The 25,847-nt window shown below is 35.1% G+C and overlaps 1 protein-coding gene across 1 annotated transcript; it reads right to left on the bottom strand.

The window, feature by feature from the left end:
- Positions 1-6,362: 6,362 nt before the first annotated feature.
- Positions 6,363-22,286, bottom strand: LOC148954036 (uncharacterized). Its single transcript, XM_089085752.1, has 5 exons — positions 22,247-22,286; positions 14,708-14,953; positions 12,521-12,907; positions 10,926-11,096; positions 6,363-7,248 (listed from the first exon to the last, which is right to left on the bottom strand). The coding sequence occupies exons 1-5, from the start codon at positions 22,256-22,258 to the stop codon at positions 7,024-7,026; spliced, it is 1,041 nt and encodes a 346-aa protein (XP_088941878.1). The 5' UTR covers positions 22,259-22,286; the 3' UTR covers positions 6,363-7,023.
- Between the last annotated feature and the right edge of the window lie 3,561 nt (positions 22,287-25,847).

Below are 25,847 nucleotides of genomic sequence, written 5' to 3'. Positions count from 1 at the left end.
GGAAGGACATTACGTAAAGAACTTGTTCTGAAAAGATATAATAAAGCCTTTTAGAACTTGTTCGTAAAGATTTCGTAAAGAACTTGTTCTGAAAAGATATAATAAAGCCTTTTGGAAAGTATTGCTTGATGTTTGGGTGTGCAAAAAAGTCGTAATATAAAGTTGTAGGGAAAAAGATAAGTACTTCAACTTTTAAAATGGGTTTAGGAAGAAAATTACGTAAAGAACTTGTTCTGAAAAGATATAATAAAGCCTTTTGAAAAGTATTGCTTGGTGTTGGGGTATTCGAAAAGCCTTAAAGTAAAGTTGTGGGGGAAAAGATGAATATTTCAACTTGTAAAATTGGTTTAGGAAGGACATTACGTAAAGAACTTGTTCTGAAAAGATATAATAAAGCCTTTGAAAAATATTGCTTGATGTTGGGGTGTGCAAAAAGTTGTAAAGTAATGTTGTGTTGGAAAAGGTAAGTACTTCAACTTGTAAAATTGGTTTAGGAAGGATGTTAAGAAAAGAACTTGTTCTGAAATGCCATTGAAAAGTATTGCTTGATGTTGGGGTGTGCAAAAAGTCGTAAAGTAAAGTTATAGCGAAAAGGATGGGTACTTCAACTTGTAAAATGGGTTTAGGAGGGACATTGAGAAAGGAACTGTTCTGAAATGCCTTTTGAAAAGTACTGCTTGGTGTTGGGGCATTCACAAAGTTGTAAAGCAAAGTTATGGGGAAAAGGATGGGTACTTCAACTTGTAAAATGGGTTTAGGAGGGATATTGAGAAAGGAACTTGTTCTGAAATGCCTTTTGAAAAGTACTGCTTGGTGTTGGTGCATTCAAAAAGCTGTAAAGTAAAGTTGTGGGTGAAAAGGATGGGTACTTCAACTTGTAAAATGGGTTTAGGAATGACATTAAGAAAGGAACTTGTTCTGAAAAGAAATAATAAAGCCTTTTGAAATGTGGGGTCCCTTCTGTGTCTCAAGTGCACAAAAAAAGTATTAAAAAATGGTGAGGGGTGTCTTTGGGGGCCCGGGGGGTCTTTGGGGGTCCGGGGGCCTTTGGGGGCTCGGATGGCCATTTGGGGGGGAGCGGTTGGTTCCTTCGGGGTTGGGGTAGGGGGGTCAAGGTCTTTTGGGGTAGGTGGGTTGTTGGGGTAGGGGACCTCATAACACTGTTCAAATAGAACTTGTGTATTATAACGGCCACAGAGTTTCACCCCATATCATCTTCTAAATCATCTTCTAAAATATCTCTAACTGTTTCGCCCAAATAATCTCTGAACGTAATTTCTGCGTGTTTCTTTTGTTTTGGCATCCCTGCGCTGTCACATTTGAAATTCCTAGGAATCCCTTTCCCGCGTTAATCTCTTCATCTCTAAGATCAAAATATCTCTTCCCCACCGCTAATACGCATTTGCAAACTTCACCTGGAAACAATTCTCCTGGACGAACACCAAAGGCATTAATAAACTTCGCCCGGAAACAATTCTCCTGGACGAACACCAAGACATTAATAAACTTCGCCCGGAAACAATTCTCCTGGACGAACACCAATTTCTCGGAAACGTATTCTCCCTGGGGATTCCATGCCCATATATAATGCCCCCGTCGGACTGAGAGCACAGGTGTTCTCTCTAGGGACTCTATGCCCATATTTGGACTCCCGTCACGAGTACTAGATCAATAAAATTCCCAATTGGTTACGCAATCAATTTTTCGGAAATCCATTTCCCCTTCGATTATGCAATCAATTTCTCAGAAATCCATTTCCCCTAGGGAGTCTATGCCCATATACGGTGCCCCGTCACGAGCTCATGAGGTTAGGTTAGGTTACGCAATCAATTTCTCGGAAACATTCCCCTAGGGAGGCTATGCCCATATATGGTGTGGGATCAGAGTCAGACTCAATTGTAGATGGCAGCACGGTGTTCTCGTACGAGCTCATGGGGCCTTTCTACTTACTTTGCACCTGGAAGATTCTTGCCCGCTCTCCGCTGCCCACCATGATTTTCCGGATTTTGATTTTGTAGATTTTTTAGGAATATGGGAAACCCCCATACCATTCTCTTTCCCCATTATATCTAAAAGTCTTCATTCTATAGATTTTGACCCTAATTTTCCATTTTCCACTCAAAGCTTTCATTTATTCAGGTTTCAGGAATACGCTTAGACGCATATACCATTTTCTTTCCCTCATCAAACAGTTTGAAGTAATGAACTCTAAGTGAGGGGCGATTGAGCTCCATAGCAATCGAAACTCTGAAAAACAGAATTTTGATATCAACAGATACAACAAAAGAATTTTTTTTTTTATGCTGATTCCAAATATATAAGATTCATTAAGTGTTTTTTGTCGCCCATCGAAAGCTACAAGCCTGAGGAAAATTACCTGATTTGTGAAAAGGTGGAGAAAACCCCCTTCCCTACTATAGAAGTATCAATATCCCATGAGCGAAAATGTGGGAATTTTGTATTTTTCGTCAGAAGAAAGATCAAGGAGGTATGTTTTTTTCTCTTCATGGGTGATCGTTTCGTACCAATGGTTCTAGAAAATCGAGAGAGGGCACACTTAAACCTAATCTAAACGTTTTCGTACTCTTTTCAAGTGACAAAAAAGATAAGAAGGCAAATAGCCTCTATTCAATAGCCTTTTTTACCAAAGGCGTCCAATCAAAATTTTAAGATAGCCATTTTTTTCAGCATAGTTTAAAGGTCCAACAGCTATGTTTTTAGATGTTATTGATCAAATAGCAATTCTGTAGGAATTAGCAATAACGTTTATGAGCGTTTATTGGCAATGATTAAGTTGTATATAGAATGTCATACTTAACATACTTGTTTATTCTCTTTAATCTTTATTTCATATATATTGTTTGATTTAGAGTAATATTTATGGTTGTCTTAGTACTTTATTATTGTATTGTAAGGCCCACAACAAGCCAAGCTTCATGGGCTAAATAATTTTTCTTTACGTTTGTAATATAGTTTAGTATTAATAAAATGATTGATGATGATTGATGAAAAGAACTAGTAAGAAGTAATTGATAATCTCTTGATAATGATCATATATTTGGGAGACCAAAATTTTATCTGGCTGTTCAAGGAAGGGAAAGGGGAAGGGTCCCTTAATTCCTATCACCAGGACATACCATAGAAGGAATTATCAAATTTCAGCCGAACTTGGCCCCAAGTAAGGATAATTGTTTCATTGTGCCTTTTCAGATTTTAGGATGATTATGTCTCAGAAACAAAGATGGAAGGTCACTTAAATTCTTATCCTATGCATATGCTCGTAGTTGAGTATTTTCATTCTTGAAAACAACTACCTTTAAGCTTTTATATGATGCTGGGTGGGGTTTTGGGGATGCACTGAGGCACAAGAGGTTTTAAAAGTTTAATATCACAGCTTTTGATCTATTATTAAAAGAATCCCTATGCCAAGATCTAACAATTACCTGTGAAAAAAAAAAAATAGATGTGAAAAGCATCCCTCTTTGCTAAGTCTTATGCTGACGGTGATCAGTAGGCAAAGGGAGGGCGTCTGAAGACCCAACCCCGCTTTCAGGGAGGTTCTAAGGGCAAGGGTAATTAATGAGGGCGAAGCTACAAATGAAGTAGGTAGGTCCTAAAAGAAAGATAGATAGCAGCTTTTAAAATAAAAAGAGCAATGATTTTCAATCTGTTGGATTAGAGGATCAAAGTGGCCAATAATTCTTCCAAACGCACTTCATCCTTCTAACTATTTTTTCTTTGTTTTTTTGAAAGGTAGGTGACCATTATCTTCCTTTAGCTGAAAGCAATTAGTATGTACCAATAGTCCAAAAACTCTTTTGTTTCTACTTCAAAAGACCTAAGACAAGACTAATAGGACTGACTGTGGTGCTATTCTTGACTTGCTTTAATCAAACAGTTCGTGGTAACGAACTGTAAGTAAGGAGCGACCCGGCTCAATGGTAACCGAAACTCTAAAAAACGGAATTTTGACACCAATAGATACATCAAAAGAATAAAATTTTAATTTTGATTTGAAATAGATAAATTTCATCAAGTTTAATTTTACCCATCAAAAGTTACACGCCTGAGAAAATTTGGCTGATTTTAAAAAAAGGGGTAAAGACCCCCCTAGAAGCTATAAAACCTTAATGAAAATAACACCATCAGATTCAGCGTATCCGAGAACCCTACTGCAGAGGTTTCAAGCTCCTATCTACAAAAATGTGGAATTTTCCATTTTTTGCCAGAAGAAAGATCATGGATGCGTGTTTATTTTTTATTTTTTTTTTTTTTTCATTTCCCCAGGGGTGATCGTATCGACCCAGTTGTCCTAGAATATCGTGGGAGGGCTCATTGGAACAGAAATTAAAAGTTCTAGTGCTCTTTTTAGTGACCAAAAAAATGGAGGGCAACTGGGCCCCCTCCCACGCTCATTTTTATCCCAAAGTCACCCGATCAAAATTTGAGAGAGCCATTTTGTTCAACATGGTCGAAAATATTATAAATATGTCTTTTAGGATGACTTAATCCCTCGAAGCCCCCAGGGGGAGGGCTGAAAGTTATGAACTATACCCAATGTTAACATATAGTATTGGTTATTGGGAAGTATACAGACGTTTTCAGGGGGAATTTTTTCTGGTAGTGAGGGGTGGGGTTTGTTCGGGGGTTATATGGGAGGATCTTTTCATGAAAGAAATTTTTATGGGGGAAGGGATATTGCTTTGAAGGGGGCGCCGGATTTCCCATCATTATTTGAAAAAAAAAAATCAGAAATTAAATTTAAAAAAATAATTTTTTCAACTAAAAGTAAGGAGCAACATCAAAACTTAAAACGAACAAAAAAAATTAGCTATATGATTGGGTTCACCTTCTAGTCGGTACCTCGCTCTTTACGCTAAAGCTTCTGTAGTACTTTCGTAAGAGCCATTTATTCTAATTAACGGCCTTTGTGATTAAGGGTTATTTTTAAAGAATTAGAACAAAATTCTAACATTAGCTTAAACAGCAAGGTATTGACTAGGGTTACGTAAGCTAATTTGTAAATTGCGTCAGAACCAGATTTAGAGACAGCCATTTAGCAAAAGAAAAGTAAATTTTTATGCAAATTTTGTTTACTTATTCAATGACGGTGAGCCAAAATAAAAGCTGCATTAACTAAAAAACGATCAGAAATTAAATAAAAAAACAAGTTTTTTAAACTGAAAGTAAGGAGCGACATTATAACTTAAAACGAACTGAAATTATTCCGTATATGAAAAGGGCTGTCCCCTCCTCAACGCCTCGCTCTTTAGGCTAAAGTTTGACTCTGTCTCACAACTTTATTTTTTAAAACGATAAAAAACTTTAGCGTAAAGAGCAAGGCGCTTAGGAGGGGACAGCCCCTTTCGTATACGGAATAATTTCTGTTCGTTTTAAGTTTTAACGTCGCTCCTTACTTTCCGTTTAAAAAACTTGTTTTTTTATTTAATTATTCTCAAAACAAAGTTGATATAACACTGAAGGAAGTATATGAATTTCTCGTCTTTTCACAAGTTTTCCTGCGGTTTTCCATCCTTCAAACAACTAAAGGAAAAGGAAGGAGCACCCTCAAATGGACCCAGTTATTTTAAACAGGTCACTCCTAAAAAGAAAGACTGAGGAGCTGCTTCATTTGGATTTTCACATCTAATTGGAATGATCTCCCCGGGTACTGCTCGGCATAGTGAATAACGCCTGTCTCATCCATCCACTTTGATCCACAGCCAGTGCTTGTCCTTTGCCAAATTTGATGTTTGCCATCGTTTAGAACTCGGACAGGCTGTCATCTCATCCTTTCTTCGGCCAATCACGAAGGTAATTCCAGTCAGCTTTGAAAGCATGTAAGTCGCAGATGATTTTTGTGGCTAAGATTTTCTTTGCAGATGTCAAATCTTGGCTAATTCTTTGGAAAGATGAATAAACAAACACTTACAGCCTTGAAGTAAAACTAGGTAAATAACGCAAGTGTATTTGGTAAATGAAACACCTGGCACTGTGAATCTGAGTTTAAAAAAAAAAAAAAAAAAAAAAAAAAAAATTCTAGAAAAACCTTAATTACTTCATTCCCAATAAAATTGTATTTGGGTCTATTGGTCTTTGTTTCATCCACCTTAGTTTCAAAAAAAAGTTATGTGTCATAAAAGTAGTTTAATAGAAAAAAAATAAAATCAGATAGCATGAAATTAACATAAAAAAATTTTCAAATCTGAAAAACAACAAGTTTTACGAGAATTTTTTTCAGAGTATTTCAACATGTTATCATTAATATTTATTGTATAGATTATTGAAAAAGAGAATGTCCCCATCTGGTTACTGTGGATACACCTATGTCTCAGAAAAAAGAAACACAAAATTTCGACAAGTAGCAAAAATATGGTATATTTTGAATTAAAGAATTAAAAGGCACGCCAAACCCTTATAAACCATTTTTGTCATGTTTTTTTTTAATACAAAACAGAGTTATTGATAAAAAAAGGGTCTTGTTAATTTTTCGAAAAGACTTGGTATCTATCAAAAGGTCCTTACTTGTTAAGTATATCTAAATTTGTATATACCGATATAACATAAACTGAACCAATTAAATTTTATAATGCATGGTAAATATAGGGACAAAATTTAATACATAAAAAGAAATAAAAAAGTATAAGAAATACTTAAAAAATTTTAATTGAGGGATCTTAACTGTTCCATTTTATAGTAATGGCCTTAAATCGCCTTAAATCGCACTAGCCAGCGATAAAAGTTTCATGTAAAATTCAAGGGAAAAAAGAAATAAAAAAAATAACTGTCTTATAGTTAATTTTGGGAATGTAGTCAATAATTCAGTAGCTCTGCATTAATATCCATAAAATTAAAAAAAACTGTTATTCAAAGAATTACAGGATTCTCAATGTCTAGTTCAACATACATTGGTTAAAGTTATTTTACTATATAGAAAATAATGAGTCAACACAATGTAATATATTTCTTTAGATGTAATACCAAAGTCCGGCCTAAAAACAAGATTTTGGAAGATTACACTTTTTAATATTCAGCGGATTTAGTGTTCCATATATAGTTTGTATTTGGGTCTCTATATTGGGCATTCCACGTTCCAAATATTGGATCAGCTCTCTGGGATGAGCTCAGCTTGGGATCGCTTTCTGAGTTCTTAGCTCCAGAAAATGTGGTAGTTCTTGTTCTAGTGGAGTCTACATTTGATAGGGGTTGAATGGAGACATCCGGGGTTCCAAGCACCTCCACTGTTGCCTAGTAAAAATTTTAGGTTAGTTATTTTTGTATTGCGGTTTTAAATAGATGTTTGGCAAGGTTGTTCTTGTAGATTTTGTTTTGGATTCCATGGTCTTAATTTGGTATTTCCAATCTTGCCAAAAGAGAGAATCATATCTCAATTAAAGCAAACTACGCATAGCAAATAGATGGCAACATTAAAGATGGCCCTATAGAAGAGAAATCCCTATTTTAAAATAAGAAAGTTTGATTCGTTTGCTATTTTCATTATCTTAGCTATTAATAACTGAATAAGCAACAGAGATCCTACAAAATAATTTCTGGAAAAACTGAAAGGTAAAACAGAGTAAATTCATCTAAACTTCATTTATCACCAGTGTCTGGTAGTGTCTCTATATTGAATATTATGTTTTCTAGCATTATTGTCAAGTTGCGATTTACAGTGTCCAAGGGAATTTATAGAGTTAGCCAAAGAGGCGGGATAACTTATCTAGACGCCCAGATTTAGATAAAACCGTATGAAAATTATAGGAAGCTATTGAATAATTGGTTTAACTCACAAAAGCTTAACACGGTTATCTAAAAATAGCTTAACACAGATCAGTACGGATCCGGTAGTATTTACATTCATATGAGTCAGAGTGAGCATGTCATGATGGGCGTAGTAAATATGCCATCTGTGTCATAGAATAGCTAAATTTTTTGAAAAAAGGTTGAGGAGAAAGTATACAATAAAACAAATTCTCTGGTTGACTCAGGATCCTAATAAGTTAAAACCATGATTCAGAACTCAGTCACTGACAAAAATTAAATTTCAATCCTTCTATATCAAAATTACTTTCCACACTATTTTGTGCCGGAATATATTTTTTCAGGTAGGAGATTAGCCCCCCTCCTTCAAACTGTTTTTACCTTGACAATTTCAGTGGTATACTCTCTTTTTATTTATTTATTTTTTGATCTGGTACGATTTTAGAGACATTTGATTTCATGGTCATTTTCTTTATGTTTAAAAACTTACTTTCCTGATTATGAGGTTTCATAAAGTTCGATTCAAGCAGCATTTATAATTTCAAAATTATAATTGCACACAAATATTTTGCAGCGGTGATTGTAGCAAAATAACTTAGCCAAAACCAAGCACAAATAATAATCAATTCAACAGCAAATAAAACTAGCCTTACAAGGCTGTGCTTAACATCAAGGATAATGAAGCAATCACTAGGTCTCTGGAGCCATTACCCCATGGAGTGCTGGAGTAACTGTGACCCACGGTCAACAGCTTTGGAGAAAAACCTGAAACTACATCTAACCGGTTATAGATTTGTAGACATGTGTTATTATTATTCTAAATTATCATTTCTAAGGTCTGCGTGTAAAATGGTGAACTCCTGGAAATCTTTGTGCACGTTCTGTATATGCGAAGTAATCGTCAAAATATGTTATTTTTATAAATATATTAAGGGTGTATACTATTTGCTGCGGTTGATGAATATCCGTGAAAAATTTGAAGCCCTATTACAACTTTAGAAATTATTTATAAGTGCACGAAGCAATTTTTATAAGAAAAATCCACAAGAGATATTGAAATTTCGCTTTAGATTGCCGAAGAGTAAATATGAAGTTCTATCAGTATTTGAAGTTATCTGACTACTAAAAAGTTTATTTTCCAAGCTAGAGCATTTTAAATAGAAAAACTGTAGCGAATTGGGAAAATCAAAACTTAAAAACAGGAAAAGTTACAGAAGAAATTTTGTTTCTACAAAACTAGTGCAAGTTCCTTCTAATGCAATTTTCTTTCTATAATGTCAGATCAAGAATTCAAGACATTTCTATGTGCTTTCGAATGAAACATATAAGAGAAAGCAAGTCATCTTGTGTACGTTTCATAATATTACTGGGTTAAAATATAAGATGCATCAAATTAAAAGTTTACAGAAAACAAATTAAAAATATAGAAATGTTTTACCTTCGATGCTATTGTGTTTTGCAGGTGACAAATTGCAGCATATTCACATTGCAATTTTATTTTGGGAAAACAAATGTTATATTACATTCTTGGAAGATAAAGACTTGTTTATCCGCGTTGGAACACAAAGTTGGAACACCAAAAATAATTACCTTTAGGATTCCAAGGAAATCGATACACCATGATAACTTCTCCGATAGTGAAGAGTGCATGTTTTCTTGCTTATTGTTTATGGAATTAAATGTCAAGAATTTAATAAATAATAAAATTGAAAATGTTGAAAAAAAAACTAATATCTGTTTTGAAATCATGTGTTTTGGGTATTATTTCCCAATAATTTAAGAGGGATTCAAAAATTTTGCTTAATTTTTGGAACAGAGCAATGAAAACTTTTCAGTATTCATAATTATTTAATTTCTAAACAGTTCAATTACGAAGCTAGGACTTTTTACTTAGACAAAATATAGTGAATTTGCAAAATCAGAACCTCAAAATAAAAAAAGTCGCAGAGTGAATTTTAGTTCTGGAAAAAGTATATCAGCTCAAGCTCTTAGAAGATCTGTCTATACGCATTAGAAAAGTTCTGCTTGTCTAGAAAAAAGTTATTTCCAGGATATAAACAAGAAATTAATCGTAATACCAACTCTGTAAATAATTTCTGGGTGATTGCGTACTTTTTATAGAATTACTCAATTAAAATACAAGATATATCAACCCAAAATTGTTTGAAAATAAGCCACAGAATCAGAATTTGTCATTCGAAATCGACTTTTCCAGAATTATTTCCAAAAAATCTAGAGAAGGTACGGAATTTTTTTCTCTGATTTTCATAAAGATAACATAATTTTCTGCAGGAGTGTGAAACAAAATTGTTCTGAAGAATTCTACTTTCCCAGCAAGGATAGTTTTGCTTTAACACCACATACAACATAGGAGTAATAAGTTTTTATTTATTTTTTTGAAAAATAACTGGGAAATTTCATGAACTTCACTGAAATCTTGTCTGTCTCGTTTCACAATTTCCATACCCGGAAAAAATTTTGAATGTAGATCTCTTAACACTTCGGAGCTACCAACCTATGATCTCTAGAAAAGAAACAACTACGAAAGCAGTAATGTTGCTCCGCAGCAGAGTAAGTAGTTTAATAGAATAAATAAAATAAATTAATATTTTTTAAATGAATTGCTGAAAAAAAATTCAGAATCAGCCATTTTTTCAACCAAACACACACATAACATTAAATCTTATTTTATCTTGAACAACAAATTTAAAGAAAGAAAACCAAATTATAATACCCTAATTAAAATCAATATATTGTTTAGATTTAAGGCTTATTTAAAAGTTTAATTTTAATTCCTTTATTTCTATACTAAACTTATTCCAAAGCCTTGAAGTTCAATGCATAATTGAGAAAGCAGTCTTACTTAGAGAGAGGGGAGGAGCCTCAAAATAATTTCTTGTCCGAGTAACATGATGACGAACATTAATACTGCTTTTAATAAACTCGGCTCGTACTAAACAGATTCTTATAAAAATTGTTTTCAAATGATTGCTATAAAAGGCTGTGGTTTGCTGCTTTACTAGTCTGTAGCTGCTAAAACTGCCCCTTATTGACAGCTCTGTCAAGGTTTTAAAACCTTAAAAAAGCTTTGATAGGCATCTGGGCAGAGAAAATGATAAAATAAAAAAAAATACAAATATAAACAAAGTAAAGAGGATAATTACCACAAAACCACTATCGCCATCTACTGTATATTTGACTACCCTTACTGTTCCATCAGGGTCATTAACAGTGTATTGTCCAACAGTTTTGTCCCCGTTTCTGCTTTCTTGTGCTGATTTAACGTCTCCATTTCTTGCGCTTATACCATAGTTAAAGTCGTATATTGCAGGAAACTGTTATGAGATCAAACTTCAGTTCTATGTTTCAGTTTAGTTTTAGCTAAAACGACTATATTTAGTTGAGGAGGATGAAAATCTTGAATTTATTCTTTTCTATATGCTTACTGTATTTAAATCAAATATTGCATCCGTTTTATGTTTCATTTATTTGGTGTCTTAAGGTCTAACAACGTCATCAGGCGACCTCTTAAGGTCTAAGGTCTAACAGGTGACCTTGATGGGCATGTTGAGCTTTCATTTAGCGATATATCTTTCTATATAAATGTTTATTTCACCTGGAATGTAAATTCTTTAATCCTGAAATGTGCTCCAATTTCATAAGCATTTGGAGCATAGAACCCGCAAATGAGATGGATAACCGTATACCTCTTCCCCACGCCTCTACTTCAAAAAATAAGATGCTCAGGGAGTGAAAAGTGTACATTTTTTCAAGCCTTAAATTCTTACCCATTCCCTACAAAGTGTTCTATAAGAGTTTAATTCGCTTCAAATTATTTTTTTAATCCCTCAACAAGTAGTGGGCTCTTTCTATAGCCGTGCAGATTTATGGTGCGTGGGATGTACAATTATGTTCAGTTTAGTTTTTTTATGGCTAATGCATCCTAATATTACAAACAGCAGAAACCTATAAAAATGGGCGGGATTAAAACCAAATAATTTAGTTCTATTATAGCTTTGGGTTTCTTCTAAATGTTTTACTCTGGTTTTCCTTTATATCTTACGGATATTACAGTTCTATTCCTTTTAAAAGCTTTGTGCTCCCAAAAGAATGAGTTCTTCCAAACTCGGAACCTGTTGTGTTAGGTAAATGAAGCTTTCGGGAATAAATTAAAACCAAAACTAGAATACAGGAGAATGTTTTCAAGCTTTTATTTTTATCATATTTCTACTTGTTAGGCATGACATGCTATGCTTACAGGTCATCCTGTCTCAAAGTAAACTGTCAAAAGAACTGCAATTGTCTATTACTGTCTTCTCTACCAAGTTAATTTCCAAAGTCTCAGCTGGATTTAAGCTGAGGGAGAGGGGGATACAAAAACTTTGCTTGACCGTGGCTTCATAAACTGTAGCCTAATATACATATCAGCATAATGAACGTAATTATAATCAAAAGTTTCTACTGATTAACATTTGGCGCAATCTTGGATCATTCAATCTGACTTTTTGGTGTTATCTTGTTGCAACAGTAAACTAGATATAATACCAGAAAACAATGAAATCCATAAGATTTTTGTTTTACGCCTTATTTTACACTGAAAAAATAACACACATTGAATTTTTCGGTTAATTATAAACGCTTGTATAATGACACAAACATAAACAACTGGGGCCTCTCCTCAAGGACCAAAATGACACATCTGGATAAAGAAAGGGCATGCCTTAACCAAACTATTGAAATGATTTGATAAATAACTTACTCTTTCCTCCGAAATCTCCTTATCAGACATATCTGAAACAGGCCTTGGCTGTGATGCTTTTTTGAAGTTTGATATCCTAGGGGTGGTTATGCTACGAACTGGTATTTTTGTTGAAACAGGAGGGGGTTTAATTGTTGACTGAGGTGTTCGTACTGTGGCTGACCAGGAAACCTTACTTGAAGCTGTAGGCCCGAAGCTCGCAAGAGGCACTGGATTCATCGTCGTGACCACCGGTCGAGACATTGGAAACTCTGCATCCTTTGAAATTGGTTTCAATAAATGTGTTTTTGCTGTGGTTGACGTGACTGGACTTTTTGGAACAAAGCTTTCTATCCTTTGGCCTGGGAACCCAAACGGCAATGACTGCCGCAGTATGATTGGCTGATGCTGAAAAATTAATTTATTTTATGATCATAACATATGATTAAATTTCTAAGCTAATAATTGGAACAACCAGGAACTACTTAAAAAGGTTGCAATACAAAAAAAAATAATAATAAATAAACGGTTCAAGATTAATGGCATTAAAAAACACTAACAATTTTGAATATCAATGTGTTGAACAAACGCTTAAAAACACATCTTCACGGTTCTGTAAATAAGGTGATGATAACTATTTTGTAATAGAATGTACAAGTAAGGCTGTAAAGAAGAACACAGATCTTGCTCAAAGCATTGACTAAGGTTAAGGTTAAACATGAAATCTTATTTTCAATATCTATGGAATCCCTGTTACTCACTACTTGAATCCACACTAAAAAAGATTTTTCCGAATATAATAATAGCAGTCGTTGCATATGTGTCCCAGCCCTCTTCCTTCCCCCCCCCCTATCGCGCACTGAAGCCTGTATAAAGTCATAGAATATATACAAAGATCTGCTGATTTTCTGGGTATATATCTTTTTGTAAGTTTTTTTTTATTTAACAGCATTTATCTTCTTTCCTTTCTTTCTAATGTGCCATTCTCTAAAAGGCTTTTCAGTCTCCAAATCCCTTCCTTAGTTTTGTAGATGGCAGAAATATCATATTATTGCTGAAACATGTTTAAATGCAATTACAGTAATACATATTAATAAGGCCTGCTTAGCCTATGTTTCAAGGGGACAACTATACACTAAATGCTAACTCAAATGCAATGATAAATATGAAAAACAAAGGAGCAGGCAATGTGTTTTCAGCGTCACCCACCAAGGCAATTTTGTGAAAAGTAAACAGGTGAAAATACGGAGAGGAGATCTTGAACTTATGCGGATATGTTTTTTTGAGATCCTACTTTTGAGATCCAGTTTACCAGACCAAACAAACATTGCCAAGACATGAAGAACTATAAAGACTTGGGAAATATATGCGCAACATGAATTAAATTATCAGAAAATGTTCTAGAGTCTAAATTAGGGCCAGGGATGGCAGAAAGGCATATTTAACGCAGAACGACAATTTTACTTCTTTACAAAAAATGTTTGGTAGAATTCTAGACAAGCTACTTTTCTCTATCTTCGAAAGAGGTTAGATTAGGAAAATAAAGCTTTCAGGGATGGATCTGCAGAGTAAAGTATGTCATGGGAAGGTATTTTGAAGAGTCTATCTCCATTCCTTCTCCCTCTAGAGGGCACTTACCTTTGATGGTCTTTAAACTTCTTTGTGGTATAAAAGTAAAACCTTGCAAAATAGGTCTTCTGCTTAAATGAAGTACAAGAAAAGTATTTCCAGCTTCACAACTTTGCTTAATCCCGATTTATGAAGTTTCAAAGATTTGCAAACACATTTCCTAAATTTAGAAAAAAAAACATTTATTTGGCTCAAAATTCTCTTTTTCAATAACAGGAATTGCATTTTTCAAAACTAATACCCGAGAAAAAGAAACTAGAAGCTAAAAATTAAGGTATAATGTTGTTTTGTCAAAATTCCAATAGAGCTGTCACGTAGGCAAATTTGCAAGACAGAGGAGGGTTAACATAGTAGCTTGGCAATACCTTCTCAGAGTATACTTTTAGCCCTGGATTCATTACTGAAATTTTGATTTTCCTAACCTATCCCCTTTCCAATATAGAGAAAAGTAGAAATAAAAAAAAACCGTCTTGTTATCTCACCTATTCTTTTTGAATAGCCAAGAAATAAAAACATTTCACCACAGAAAATACAAATATGTATATATTTAACTGTTAATGCATCCAACTAATTTTTCACCTTAGGAAAACCAAAGAATCCATTGGGTCCTGCTGGAAACGGCTGAGGGAAAGCTTGCAGCATCACGTAAGCTCTGGAAACAGAGCTTGGATCTGTTCTGGAAATGTCTGCTAATGATTGATCTTGTGGTATAAAATACATTTCTCCTCGAATGCCATCTATTTGGGAAGAACCTAGGCTAATAGCTTTGTTGATGCCTGTGGGCTTGCAGATAGCAAGAACAAAAAAGTTTGCTAATATACACACCTGAAAAGGAGACTATAATAAAGGTGCGGTCTTTTCCTTTGTGGAAAAATGATTTTTGGATTTAAAACTAATCAGATTTTCATCATCAGTTCTACAGCAATATCACATGCAGCGCAATCGCGCTGCCTAAGTAAAGCACGATGTTGGCACAATGTATTATTATTATTATTTTTTCCATACCAGGGCACCTCGTATCGAAGGAGTCGTCGTAGAAACTTCGAAAAGGGCTCATTCCTGTGGAAATTGGAGTGGCTAGTGCCCTTTTGAATGGTCGAAAATGATTGTAGGGGAACTAACACCCTCTCCACGCCCATCTTTTCCCGGAATATATCCAGTCAAAATTCTGAGATAGCTATTTTGTTCATCATAGTTGAATTTCAGGTAGGAATTACGTTTCTGAGAAGGACACTCCCCCAAAGACTTCAGGAAAAGGGTTTTAAGTTATGACCTGGGGACATATAAGAACGATGTTGGCACAATGTATTATTTATTATTTTTACTTTAGACCAGGGCACTTCGTATCGAAGAAGTTGTCGCAGAAACTTCGGAAAGGGCTTATTAAATTGGAAATTCGAGGGGCTTGTGCTCTTTTTAATAGTCGAAAGTGATTGGAAGGCAACTAACACCCGTACCAAGCCCATCATTTCCCGAAACACATCCAAACAAAATTTTGAGATAGCCGTTTTGTTCAGCGTAGTTGATTTCCATATAGAAATTATATTTTTGAGGATGACACTCCCCCACAGCCCTCAGGGCAAGGGCTGTAAGTTATGCCCTTGGGGCATATAAGGTTTTTATAGAAAGTGTTGTCGTAGAAACTTCAAAAAGGGCTCATTTGATTGGAAATTAAAGGGCTAGTGCCCTTTTTAATAGTCCATAGTGATTGGAGGGCAGCTAACCCCTCTCTCGCGCCCACCTTTTCCCCAAATACATCCAATTAAATTTTTGAGATAGACATTTTGTTCAACGTAGTTGAAAGTTCTGGAAATTAGGTCTTTGAGGATGACTACCCCCACCAGCCCTCAGGGCAAGGGTTGTAAGTTGTGTCCTGGGGGCATATAAGGTTTTTATAGAAAGCGTTGTCGTAAAAACTTCAAAAAGGGCTCATTCAATTTGAAATTGAAATGTCTAGTGTCCTTTTTAATAGTCGAAAGTGATTGGAGGGCAACTATCACCCCTTTCACGCCCACCTTTTCCCCAAACACATCCAATCAAAATTTTGAGATGGCCATTTTATTCAACGTAGTTTTAAGTTCTGGAAATTAGGTCTTTGAGGATGGTAACCCTCCCACAGTCCTCAGGGCCAGGGTTGTAAGTTAAGCCCTTGGGGCATATAAGGTTTCTATAGAACGCGTTGTCGTAGAAACTTCAAAACGGGCTCATTTGATTGGAAATTGAAATGGCTAGTTCCACTTTTAAAAGTCAAAATTTATTTGAGGGCAACTAACCCCCCTCTCTGGCCCACTTTTTCCCCAAACACGTCCAATCAAAATTTTGATATAGCCATTTTGTTCAACGTTGCTGAAAGTTCTGGAAATTAGGTCTCTGAGGAAGACAACCCCCGAAGCCCCCAATAAATAACCGAGTCAAACTCAAAACGAGCAGAAATTAACATAAGTTGTGCTCAAAACCCCTATGCCTTCCCAAGGCCAGAAGATAATTTACACTTTACTGAATAAAATACAAGTGAATGTGCATTGTCAGTTTAATATACATATACTGATATTTAGTAATGAAATTTTTAATATATTATAAAAGATTTGTTAAAGTTATAAAAGTAAAAACATTTATATTTTTTTTAGTAAAGTGCAAATTCTGCTCTGGCCTTGGGAAGGCATAGGGGTTTTGAGCCCAACTTATGTTAATTTCTTCTCGTTTTGAGTTTGACTCGGTTTTGGGTTCTGTTCGTTTTGGGTTTCATTTACTTATCGATGCTGATTTGTGGTAGTTTCACGCATGGTAGATTATTTTATTTTATTTTTGCTCATCTTTTGTTTAATAGGTTTCTTTACTTTTTTTTGAAAATCTTACTTTTTCGGAAAAACTTTTTTAATTAATCATATATAAAGCCAAATAAAAGACCATATTCTGACAAATGAATTTAGTGGGGCACCAAGGGGGTGAGATTGGTAAACTTTATATTCAATTAACCAAACAACGTTTACAATTGAGGATTATCCAACATAAAAGTTAATACATGTTGCTTTAAAGGCTAATAAACAGCAATATTTTATTTTTGGTTAGTATTAACTACACAATATATGATTTTCTGTACCACTATGCTCTTTTTAACGAAAAATATATTTAATAAAAGTGGAAGTTTGATTCAACTGGCTAAGAAAACCACACAAATATTGACGACTTCATCAAAAAAAGGTCAATACTAGCATGTACAAAAGGAATTTCAAAATAAGTTCAGTTTGAATGGCATCTATAAGGCCTGACAGTCAACCTTTATCCTTTGGATATTTCATATATTGGATTAGCAATAACTAAGAAATTTTTTTCCCTAAAAATGATTAATTCAAAACATGAGACAATAAGAGCTAGAAACGTCAAAGAAGACACCAGGTAAATATCTATTTCAGTAGAGCGTCGTCTAAAGGCTTATGAAATAATAAATAATAATAATAATAACAACTCATCGCAGCACCAAGCCGCCTGAAGCCAACACAGCTACGCACAATCCTCCTCCACCCCAATCTATTCAAAGCCTCCCTTTTTACACCCGCCCACAAAGTTCCCATTTCCTTTAAATCTTTCTTTATGACATCCTCCCACCCCAGACGGGGACGACCTGCTTTCCGTTTAGTCCTAGATGGTTGGCCGAAAAGAACAATCTTCGGCAATCTGTCATCCTTCATCCGCACAACATGCCCTAACCACCTCAAACTTTCTTTCATTTTAGACCTAGAAAGCGGTATTGAACCACTTTTTTCGTATAGCCTATTGTTTGAAATACGGGCAGTCAGCCGGGTACCCAGAACAATTCTTAAGCAATTTCTCTGGAAAACATCTAGCAAATCTTCATGCAGTTTTCGGAGCGTCCATGCTTCAGAGCCATATTTGACCACTGTCATCGCTGTAGCTTCTCATATTCTAATCTTGGTTTGCAGACTTATCTTCCTATTCTTCCAGACTTTTTTTAACTGTGAAAAAACACCCTTAGACTTGGCTATTCCACTTTTAACATCTTCACTGCTCCCACCATCTCTACTAATAATATTACCAAGGTAAGTGAAGCTGTCCACCTGATCAAACTTTTCATCACCCAACGTCGCCTTTTCATCTTCTCTTATTACTAGTCTCAATGACTTAGTCTTCTTAACATTAATTTTCAAACAAATATTAGCACACTGAACTCACAAAAACTCTAAAAATTAATTCATTTTGCTCACACTTTCATCTAGGATGCTTAAATCATCAGCATAATCCAAGTCCAGAAAACTTTTTCCTACCCATTTTATTCCGTGGTCTCCCTTTGCCTTTCCTGTGCTCCTTAAAACAAAGTCCGTCAGAATAATTCAAATAAAGGGGGATAGAACACAACCCTGCTTAACTCCTGATTTAATACAAAACCAGCTGCTAACCTCATTTCCTACCTTAACCGCAGCAGTGTTATTCTCGTACATAGCACTAATCACTTTAATGTATTTGTCTGGTTTAATGTATTTGTCTACGGCATCTCTCAGTCTAAAATGTATCATATTAGTCGTACTAAGCAATTTGCTACCTACAGAGACCAGAACAAGGATAAAACCTTTACTAAAGCTCTTCTATCAACAGAATCGAACGCTTGCTCATAATCTATAAAACTGAGGACCAAAGGTGTTTGAAAACTTAGGCACTTTTCAATTATTAGCCTAAGAGTTAAAATTTGGTCAACACATCCTCTACCTTTTCTAAAACCGCACTGCTCTTCTCTTAAAACTTTGTCTACGGCATCTCTCAGTCTAAAAAGTATCTTATTACTAAGCAATTTGCTACCTACAGACACCAGACTAATGCCTCGATAATTACCACACTCACTTTTATCACCTTTCTTATAAAGTAGCTTAATTAAGGTTTTCCTAAAATCGTTAGGTACTTATTTCTAACCTCAGAGCCACCATATTTAAGAAACTCATTTACTACCCTATCAGCACCTGGAGCCTTATTATTCTTTAATCCTTTTAGTACTGTTGCTAATTCCTCCTCACAAAACAAATCTTCCTTCACATCCAAGGTATCACAAACTTTTTCATTTTCCTCTATATCTTTTCCTGCAACTCTATCTCGGTTAAGAAAGTTCTCAAAATGTTCGGCCCATCTCGCTTTAGCTTTTTCCATATCGCTAATTGCCAACCCATTCCTATCTTTAACTGGGACATGTCCGGATTGACTACTACCTCTGAATTTTTTAACGTGCCAGTACAATATTTTACTATTATGCCGTCTAGCTGCATCTTCTAAATCCTCGGCAATTTTATCCATGGCCTCCACTTCACACCTCCTTAGCTCATATTCCAATGCTTTCTCCACTTTCTTTACATTTCTTTTGTTTTCATGCGATCTATCACTCAGATAATTCTTGTACAAGTCCTTTCTCCTTTCTAATAAACATAAAGCTTTTTCACTAATATTCTTAGCTACAGTTCTAGCTTTCTTACTTCAGCAACTTCACAAATTATTTTTCTAAAATTATTCCAACCATCTTCCACATTATCAAATTTTAAACTCTCAAGTTTAGTATTCAACTGTTCCTGAAAAGTTTCTCTCAAATTCTCATCCTGGAGTCTACTAACATCATAACTTCCCGGGAGGTAATTACCCTTCCGATATTTCAGCTTTAAATTAACCTTGACACTAATAGATGGTGATCTTTACTTTTAACATCAATAACAGCACTCCTATATACCCTAGTATCTTTTATTGATCCTGCCAGTCTTCGGTTTACTATAGCATAATCGATAAGGTTTGCTGTCTTACCATTACGTGAATACCATGTTAGCTTATGAGCCATTTTATGACCAAACACCGTATTGGTTATAACTAGATTGTTATACCTACAAAATTGCAAAAGTCTGTATCCATTACTGTTTTCTTTTCCTACACCAAATTTACCTAAGCTGGGATACCATCTATCCCTATTTCTACCAACCTGGGCGTTAAAATATCCCAGTGATAACATCATATTTCTACCTGGGACCTTGTATATTTGCTCCTGTAACTGTAAGTAAAATTCATCTGAGTCACTAGTATCTCCATCAGTCGGTTCTACAGGGGCGTATACTACTATAACTGATACCCTAAACTTTTTAGTCATAAAATGAGCAATTAGTATTCTATTATTAATACCTTCCCAGCCTAAACAAGACTTAGCAGCTTCCTTATTCATCATGAGCCCTACTCCCTGCCTATGTACCCCATCCTTCCTGCCTGAGTAAACAAATTCTATGTCACCTAATTTCATGCTTCCTACCCCTGGGATATGAGCTTCTGAAATTCCTATTAAATCCAGTTCGAATTGTCTAAATTCGTCATTCAAAATGCCCGTACGATAGTGATTTTTTAACGTCGCAAAATTACAAGTTCTAATTTTCATATTCTTCAAATCACTTAAATTGTTTTCGCATCATGAAAAGCAATGATCCCAGATACTAGTGCAAGACGGGGATCACATATCCTCTCAAGTCTACACCGAAGTGCAAGTCCTTTAATAATTTGAATATCAGTATTTAGGGTATATGGAATTATTAATTTAGTTACGATTGTCTTTCCTTGTAGATACTATATAAAAAGAACTCTGATTAAAAGAAACATTTCATCCCATTAAAATTTTTTTAATCATATTGCACATGTTGTGACCTAGTTTTTGAGTTTAAGAGTGCGTTCTGTTGAATTTTGGCGTTTTGTATTTCGGATTTTATCTCTTTTCTTTTTTTTATTTCCTGTTAGTTGAGAGAAAGTACAAGAAATAGTAACTAAATTTTCGGTTTGTTTAATGTTTGTTACATTTATAGTTATAACTGTCAACAAAAACAACGATTCTTTTTGCAAACGAATTTTAATGTCAAAGGCTGAAACCTGGTTATAAATATCTGAAAAATATTTTTTGTAGAAGGCGTCCTGGAAATAGGTATGCACATTCTTACGGTCCACTATCGATTTATGATTTAGGCTGGGACACATCTTAGCTGGGACACAACGTAATTTATTCTTGGATTGTGGTCTAAATTCATCCAAAGTCATAACGAACAAAAAAAAGGAAGGCTATTTTAATGTCTGTTTAGAGGAAACGGTTACTAAAAAGTTCACGCAAAATCTGATGTACTAATTTGGGTGCCATAATGGGACACTTATTAACTAAGATTGACATCCCATACCTCAAATATGACAAGGTTTATACACTCAAACAATCCATCTTCTTTTATATTAGGAGCTTCTGATGGAATTAAAAGTTTTACGTAGCTGTTTTCTCTCGTAGAAATGAGTTATATCCTCTTTTCACCCCCAAAAACTATTGTGGAAATGAAGCTTTGATATCAGAATTATTTTAAAAGTATCTTAGGTGTGTAGAAAAAACCTATCATATTGACACAGCTTATTTTTAAAAACTCTCAAAGACATGAAACATATTCTTTAGTTTTCCCACTTTTCTGTCAAATTTATGCTGTGAAACATGTCTTTTTTGTTCCCACAATCAAACTGACATTGATTGCCATACAGTATGTGGTGTTGCACCATATTGTTGAAACCAAGCTTCAAGAAGATTTGGTAAATATTTCCTTAAAATTGGAAGAAAACTCAATCTTTCAATATAACAATCGACCAATACTTATGTCTCCAACTGTGAATCACAAAAGCTCACGTTATTCTTTGTCATTCTGTATTTAAGGTAGAGTTAAGGTGTAGAATTCCCTCCTTATTTCCTGCTTTTCTTCAAACAATTATGTTTCTGTAATAAAAAATCCAATTTGCATACCAAAATTTTCTTCCTAACATACGTTTAAAGATTCAAAATTTTAATGCACATCATACCCCTCTTCACACACGATCTTTACAATTTAAGGGCAAACAGCCCTGTGTGTCCTCATAGATCAGCGTATTCAAACAAAGTGAATCGAAAGTTTAGCTCATCAATGACTTCAAATCACGAAATTTTTTAAAATAAAATTATTTCACGATTTTTTTTTTTATAAGATTACATAGTAATTTTTCCAAGAAAAAAGAAGTATTCTTGGTTATGTTCACTGGCGAATAGGCCTACTATTTCACTATTAGATAAAAACTAGATCTGATAACAAGACTTACAAAAATGGACATCACTTAATTGAAATAAAAATCAAATGAGAAAAACTACTGACAAATTTTCAGACCACTGCTGTTTATATAAGCACAAGGAAGTAAGTCTATAAAATCATTAGCATTGATCACGTGTCTTCAAAATTAGACCATCCAATTAATGTTCATTTAGTTCCTTGATCTTAAGGTATAATTTATTGCTAATTTAAATTCCCTCACTATTCTCAATATGGTAATATTTTCGGGCTGAAGAAAAAAGAACGTAGCAGCTAAATAAATAAGCTAAGTTGAAGTAACTGTCGTTGCTATCACTATAAATGCTTAAAAGAAGACTTGGAGGGAGCGCTCTATGCTTCCTTCCATACAACATTTTACGTTTGACCTTCGTTGGGTGGTGGAAGAATTTTCAAAACACTTTCTTGTTTAGCACCGGGAAATGGTACGTCCAACATACCGTGATTAAAGTTAGGTATGGAGGTTGACATGCGTTGCTACATAACTAAGTACAAACCAGCCGTGTTCTGTCGCATATAACCTCTGAAATATTTAAATTATGCATTAGCATAAATTTCACGCTATTCTTTGGTTTTAAGTCAGGGGGTGGCAAATCAGCAGTTTAATTTTAATTAAGAAACCTTGGCGTTTTCAAGTCCTTCTTCTTTTTTATTCGTCACATAATCATGAATATTATAGGATTCATATTCTTTTGGGAAACGATCGACAATCTCAGCATCAATGTTGCTTTCTTCTTTGTTTTTTTTGCTGCATGCTTTTTTTTTTAATCTGACCGTTTTTTATATCATGCCAGAAATACTCCTTGTCCTCGGCCTGCGTAAAATTTTATATGGGAAATTTCCCCCGGAAAGTTTATTTACACATCACCCTTTATGAAACAAATGAGTTTAGTTAAATTAAGCATTAAAATAAATGTCACAAACATTTATTTTAATACAACAAGGGAAGTAGCACTCCACAGCACCCATGTAAACATTGACCACATTCTGCCACGGAAAACTCCCGCGAGACAGTTTCGATCCGCTGAAAGATTCCATCGGACAATTCCCACGAAGCATTCTATCCACATCTAAAGTTGTGCATGCAAAGAAAAAGTAAAACAGATAAAAGGAATTATGTGTGTGAATTCCGGAAAGTTCACCCGTTTTACAATAACCTCCGGAAATTTCCTCCTCTCTCGGAAAATTCCTCGCTACAGAAAAACTTCAACACTGCAGGAAATACCCCCCTCTCCGAAAGATTTACGTTACATCCCAATAAGAAATACCGCGAGTAGACAATTGACTAATTGCATAACTTAAAGCCATTTCCCCATGGGTCTTAGGGGGTCCATGTCATTCCCAGAGGCAGAATTATCGGACTTTTTAACTATACTGGATCACATGGCTATATCAAAGTTCCAACCGGATGTCTTCGGGGAAAACAAAGTCATGTCAGGGGGGCTAGTCGTCCATCAGTATTTTTGTTTACTTAAAAGGGACAATAAAACTTTTGCCGTTCGAACGAGCCCTTTCATTACCTTCTTGAATACTATTTCAATAAATGAACACACATTCGTGATTTTGCTTTGGAAAAAATATAAATTCTACGTTTCAAACAGTTCGTGGTAACGAACTGTAAGTAAGGAGTGACTCGGCTCAATAGTAACCGAAACTCTAAAAAACAGAATTTTGATATCAATAGATATATCTAAAGAATTGAATTTTTATGCTGATTCCAAATATATAAGTTTCACCAAATTTAGTCTTATCCATCAAAAGTTACGAGCCTTAAATATCTGCCTTATTTTCAAAAAAAGGGGGTAAAAAAAAGTGATAGAATCTTAATAAAAATCACATCATCATATTCAGTGTATCAGAAAACCCTAATTGAAAACCCTATCTGCAAAAATGTAGAATTTTGTATTTTTTGCCAGAAGAAAGATCACGGATACGTGTTTATTTGTTTATTTTTTGTTTGTTTTTCCCAGGGTTGGTCGTATTGATCCAGTGGTCCTACAAAATCGCAAGAAGCCTCATTCGAACGAAAATTATAAGTTCTAGTGCCCTTTCTACGTGACCAAAAAATAGAGGGTAACTAGGCCCCCCCAATAATTTTTTGCCCATTGTCACCCGATCAAAATTTTGAGATAGCCATTTTGTTCAACAAAGTCGAAAATATAATAACTATGTCTTTCAGGGTGACTTAATCCCTACAGTTCCCGGGGAAAGGGCTGCAAGTTATCAACTTTGAACATTGTTTACACATAGTATTGGTTATTGGGAAGTATACAGACGATTTCAGGAGGGATTTTTTCTGGGGGGGGGAGAGGGTATTACGTGGAAGGATATTTCCATAGAGGATGTTTTCATGACGGATGGGACATTTCTATGAAGGGGAGCCAGACTTCCCAGTATTATTTAAAACACGATCAGAAATTAAATTAAGAAAAAAAAAGTTTTTTCAACTGAAAGTAAGATGTTCAACTGAAACTATTACGTATATGAGGGGGTTAGCCCCCTTTCAATACATCGCTGTTTACGTTAAAGTATTTTTAGTACTTTAAAAAGAGCTATCTATTCTAATTAAACGGCCTTTGTGATTCAGGAATCATTCTTAAAGAATTGGAACCAATCTTGTTTAGTGTTACACATTCAAAGTTACGAGCCTGAGCATATTCACCTGATTTTTGAAATAGGGGAATTTCGCTATTTTTGCCAGAAGATACATCACGGATGCGTGTTTATTTGTTTGTTTGTGTTTCTTTTCCGGGGGATTGTACCGAAATATTGGTCCTAGAAGATCAAGAGAGGGTGCATTTGAACGGAAATTAAAAGTTTTAGTGCCCTTTTTAAGTGACTAAAAATATTGGAAGGCAACTGCCCCGCCCTGCACGACCCTTTTTTTCCCAAAGCTATCTGATCAAAATTATGAGATGACCATTTTTTTCAGTATAGTTGAAAGATCAAATAATTATTTATTTAGGGGTAAAATCCCCCCCCCCTACAGTCCGTGGGGAGAGGCCTGTAAGTTATGAAAATCGCCCATTGTTTACGTATATTATTTGTTATTGGGAAGTATACAGACACTTTTCAGTGGGGGGGGGGATTTTGTGCTTGGGGTTGATTTCCTTAGGAAGGATCTTCTTTGGGGAGGGAGCTTTCCGAGGGGTAAATTTTCCAGCAGAAATTTTCCACTGGAGGAATTTGACAAAATTCTTATGCGGGATTGCTTTTAATCGTCTTACATTCTCTTCGCCAGCTCAATTTTACAATTGGAGATGTTCCGGAGGAATTATCCGGGGGCTATTTCCCGCGTGTTTTGGTTTCTGAAAAAAATTCCCACGGAAGGGGGTATTTCCAGGGTGATTGAGAAACGAATTAGAAATCAAAGTCTTTTTTTCAAATAAAAGTATGCTAAGAAGATTTTTCAGGCTGAATCGTCTGCAAGACATTTTACGGCGAGGGGGTATTTTCAGCGAGGATGGAACTGTCTGGAGGGAATTTTAAGGGGAGGGGTGTACTTTGCTTTGGATGTAATTTTCAGGGAGGAGTTTTCCTTGAAGTGGGGGGGGGGTATATTTAATGGAGGATGAGCCAGATTTACCGGTATTGTT

Source organism: Artemia sp. Qi Xiang Cuo, chromosome 3 (assembly GCF_049724085.1).
Source record: "Artemia sp. Qi Xiang Cuo chromosome 3, ASM4972408v1, whole genome shotgun sequence".
Classification (NCBI taxonomy): Eukaryota; Metazoa; Arthropoda; class Branchiopoda; order Anostraca; family Artemiidae; genus Artemia; species Artemia sp. Qi Xiang Cuo.
The sequence above is the reverse complement of the archived record's forward strand: the minus strand, read 5'-3'. Positions and strand labels throughout refer to the sequence as shown.

What these genes read in the sequence shown, in the direction of transcription:
- LOC148954036 (XM_089085752.1), bottom strand. An exon ending in GATTCTTTGGTTTTCCTAAG is followed by an intron (nt 12,908 to 14,707) that starts GTGAAAAATTAG and finishes TTAATTTTTCAG; the next exon opens with CATCAGCCAATCATACTGCG. An exon ending in AGGAGATTTCGGAGGAAAGA is followed by an intron (nt 11,097 to 12,520) that starts GTAAGTTATTTA and finishes ATCTCATAACAG; the next exon opens with TTTCCTGCAATATACGACTT.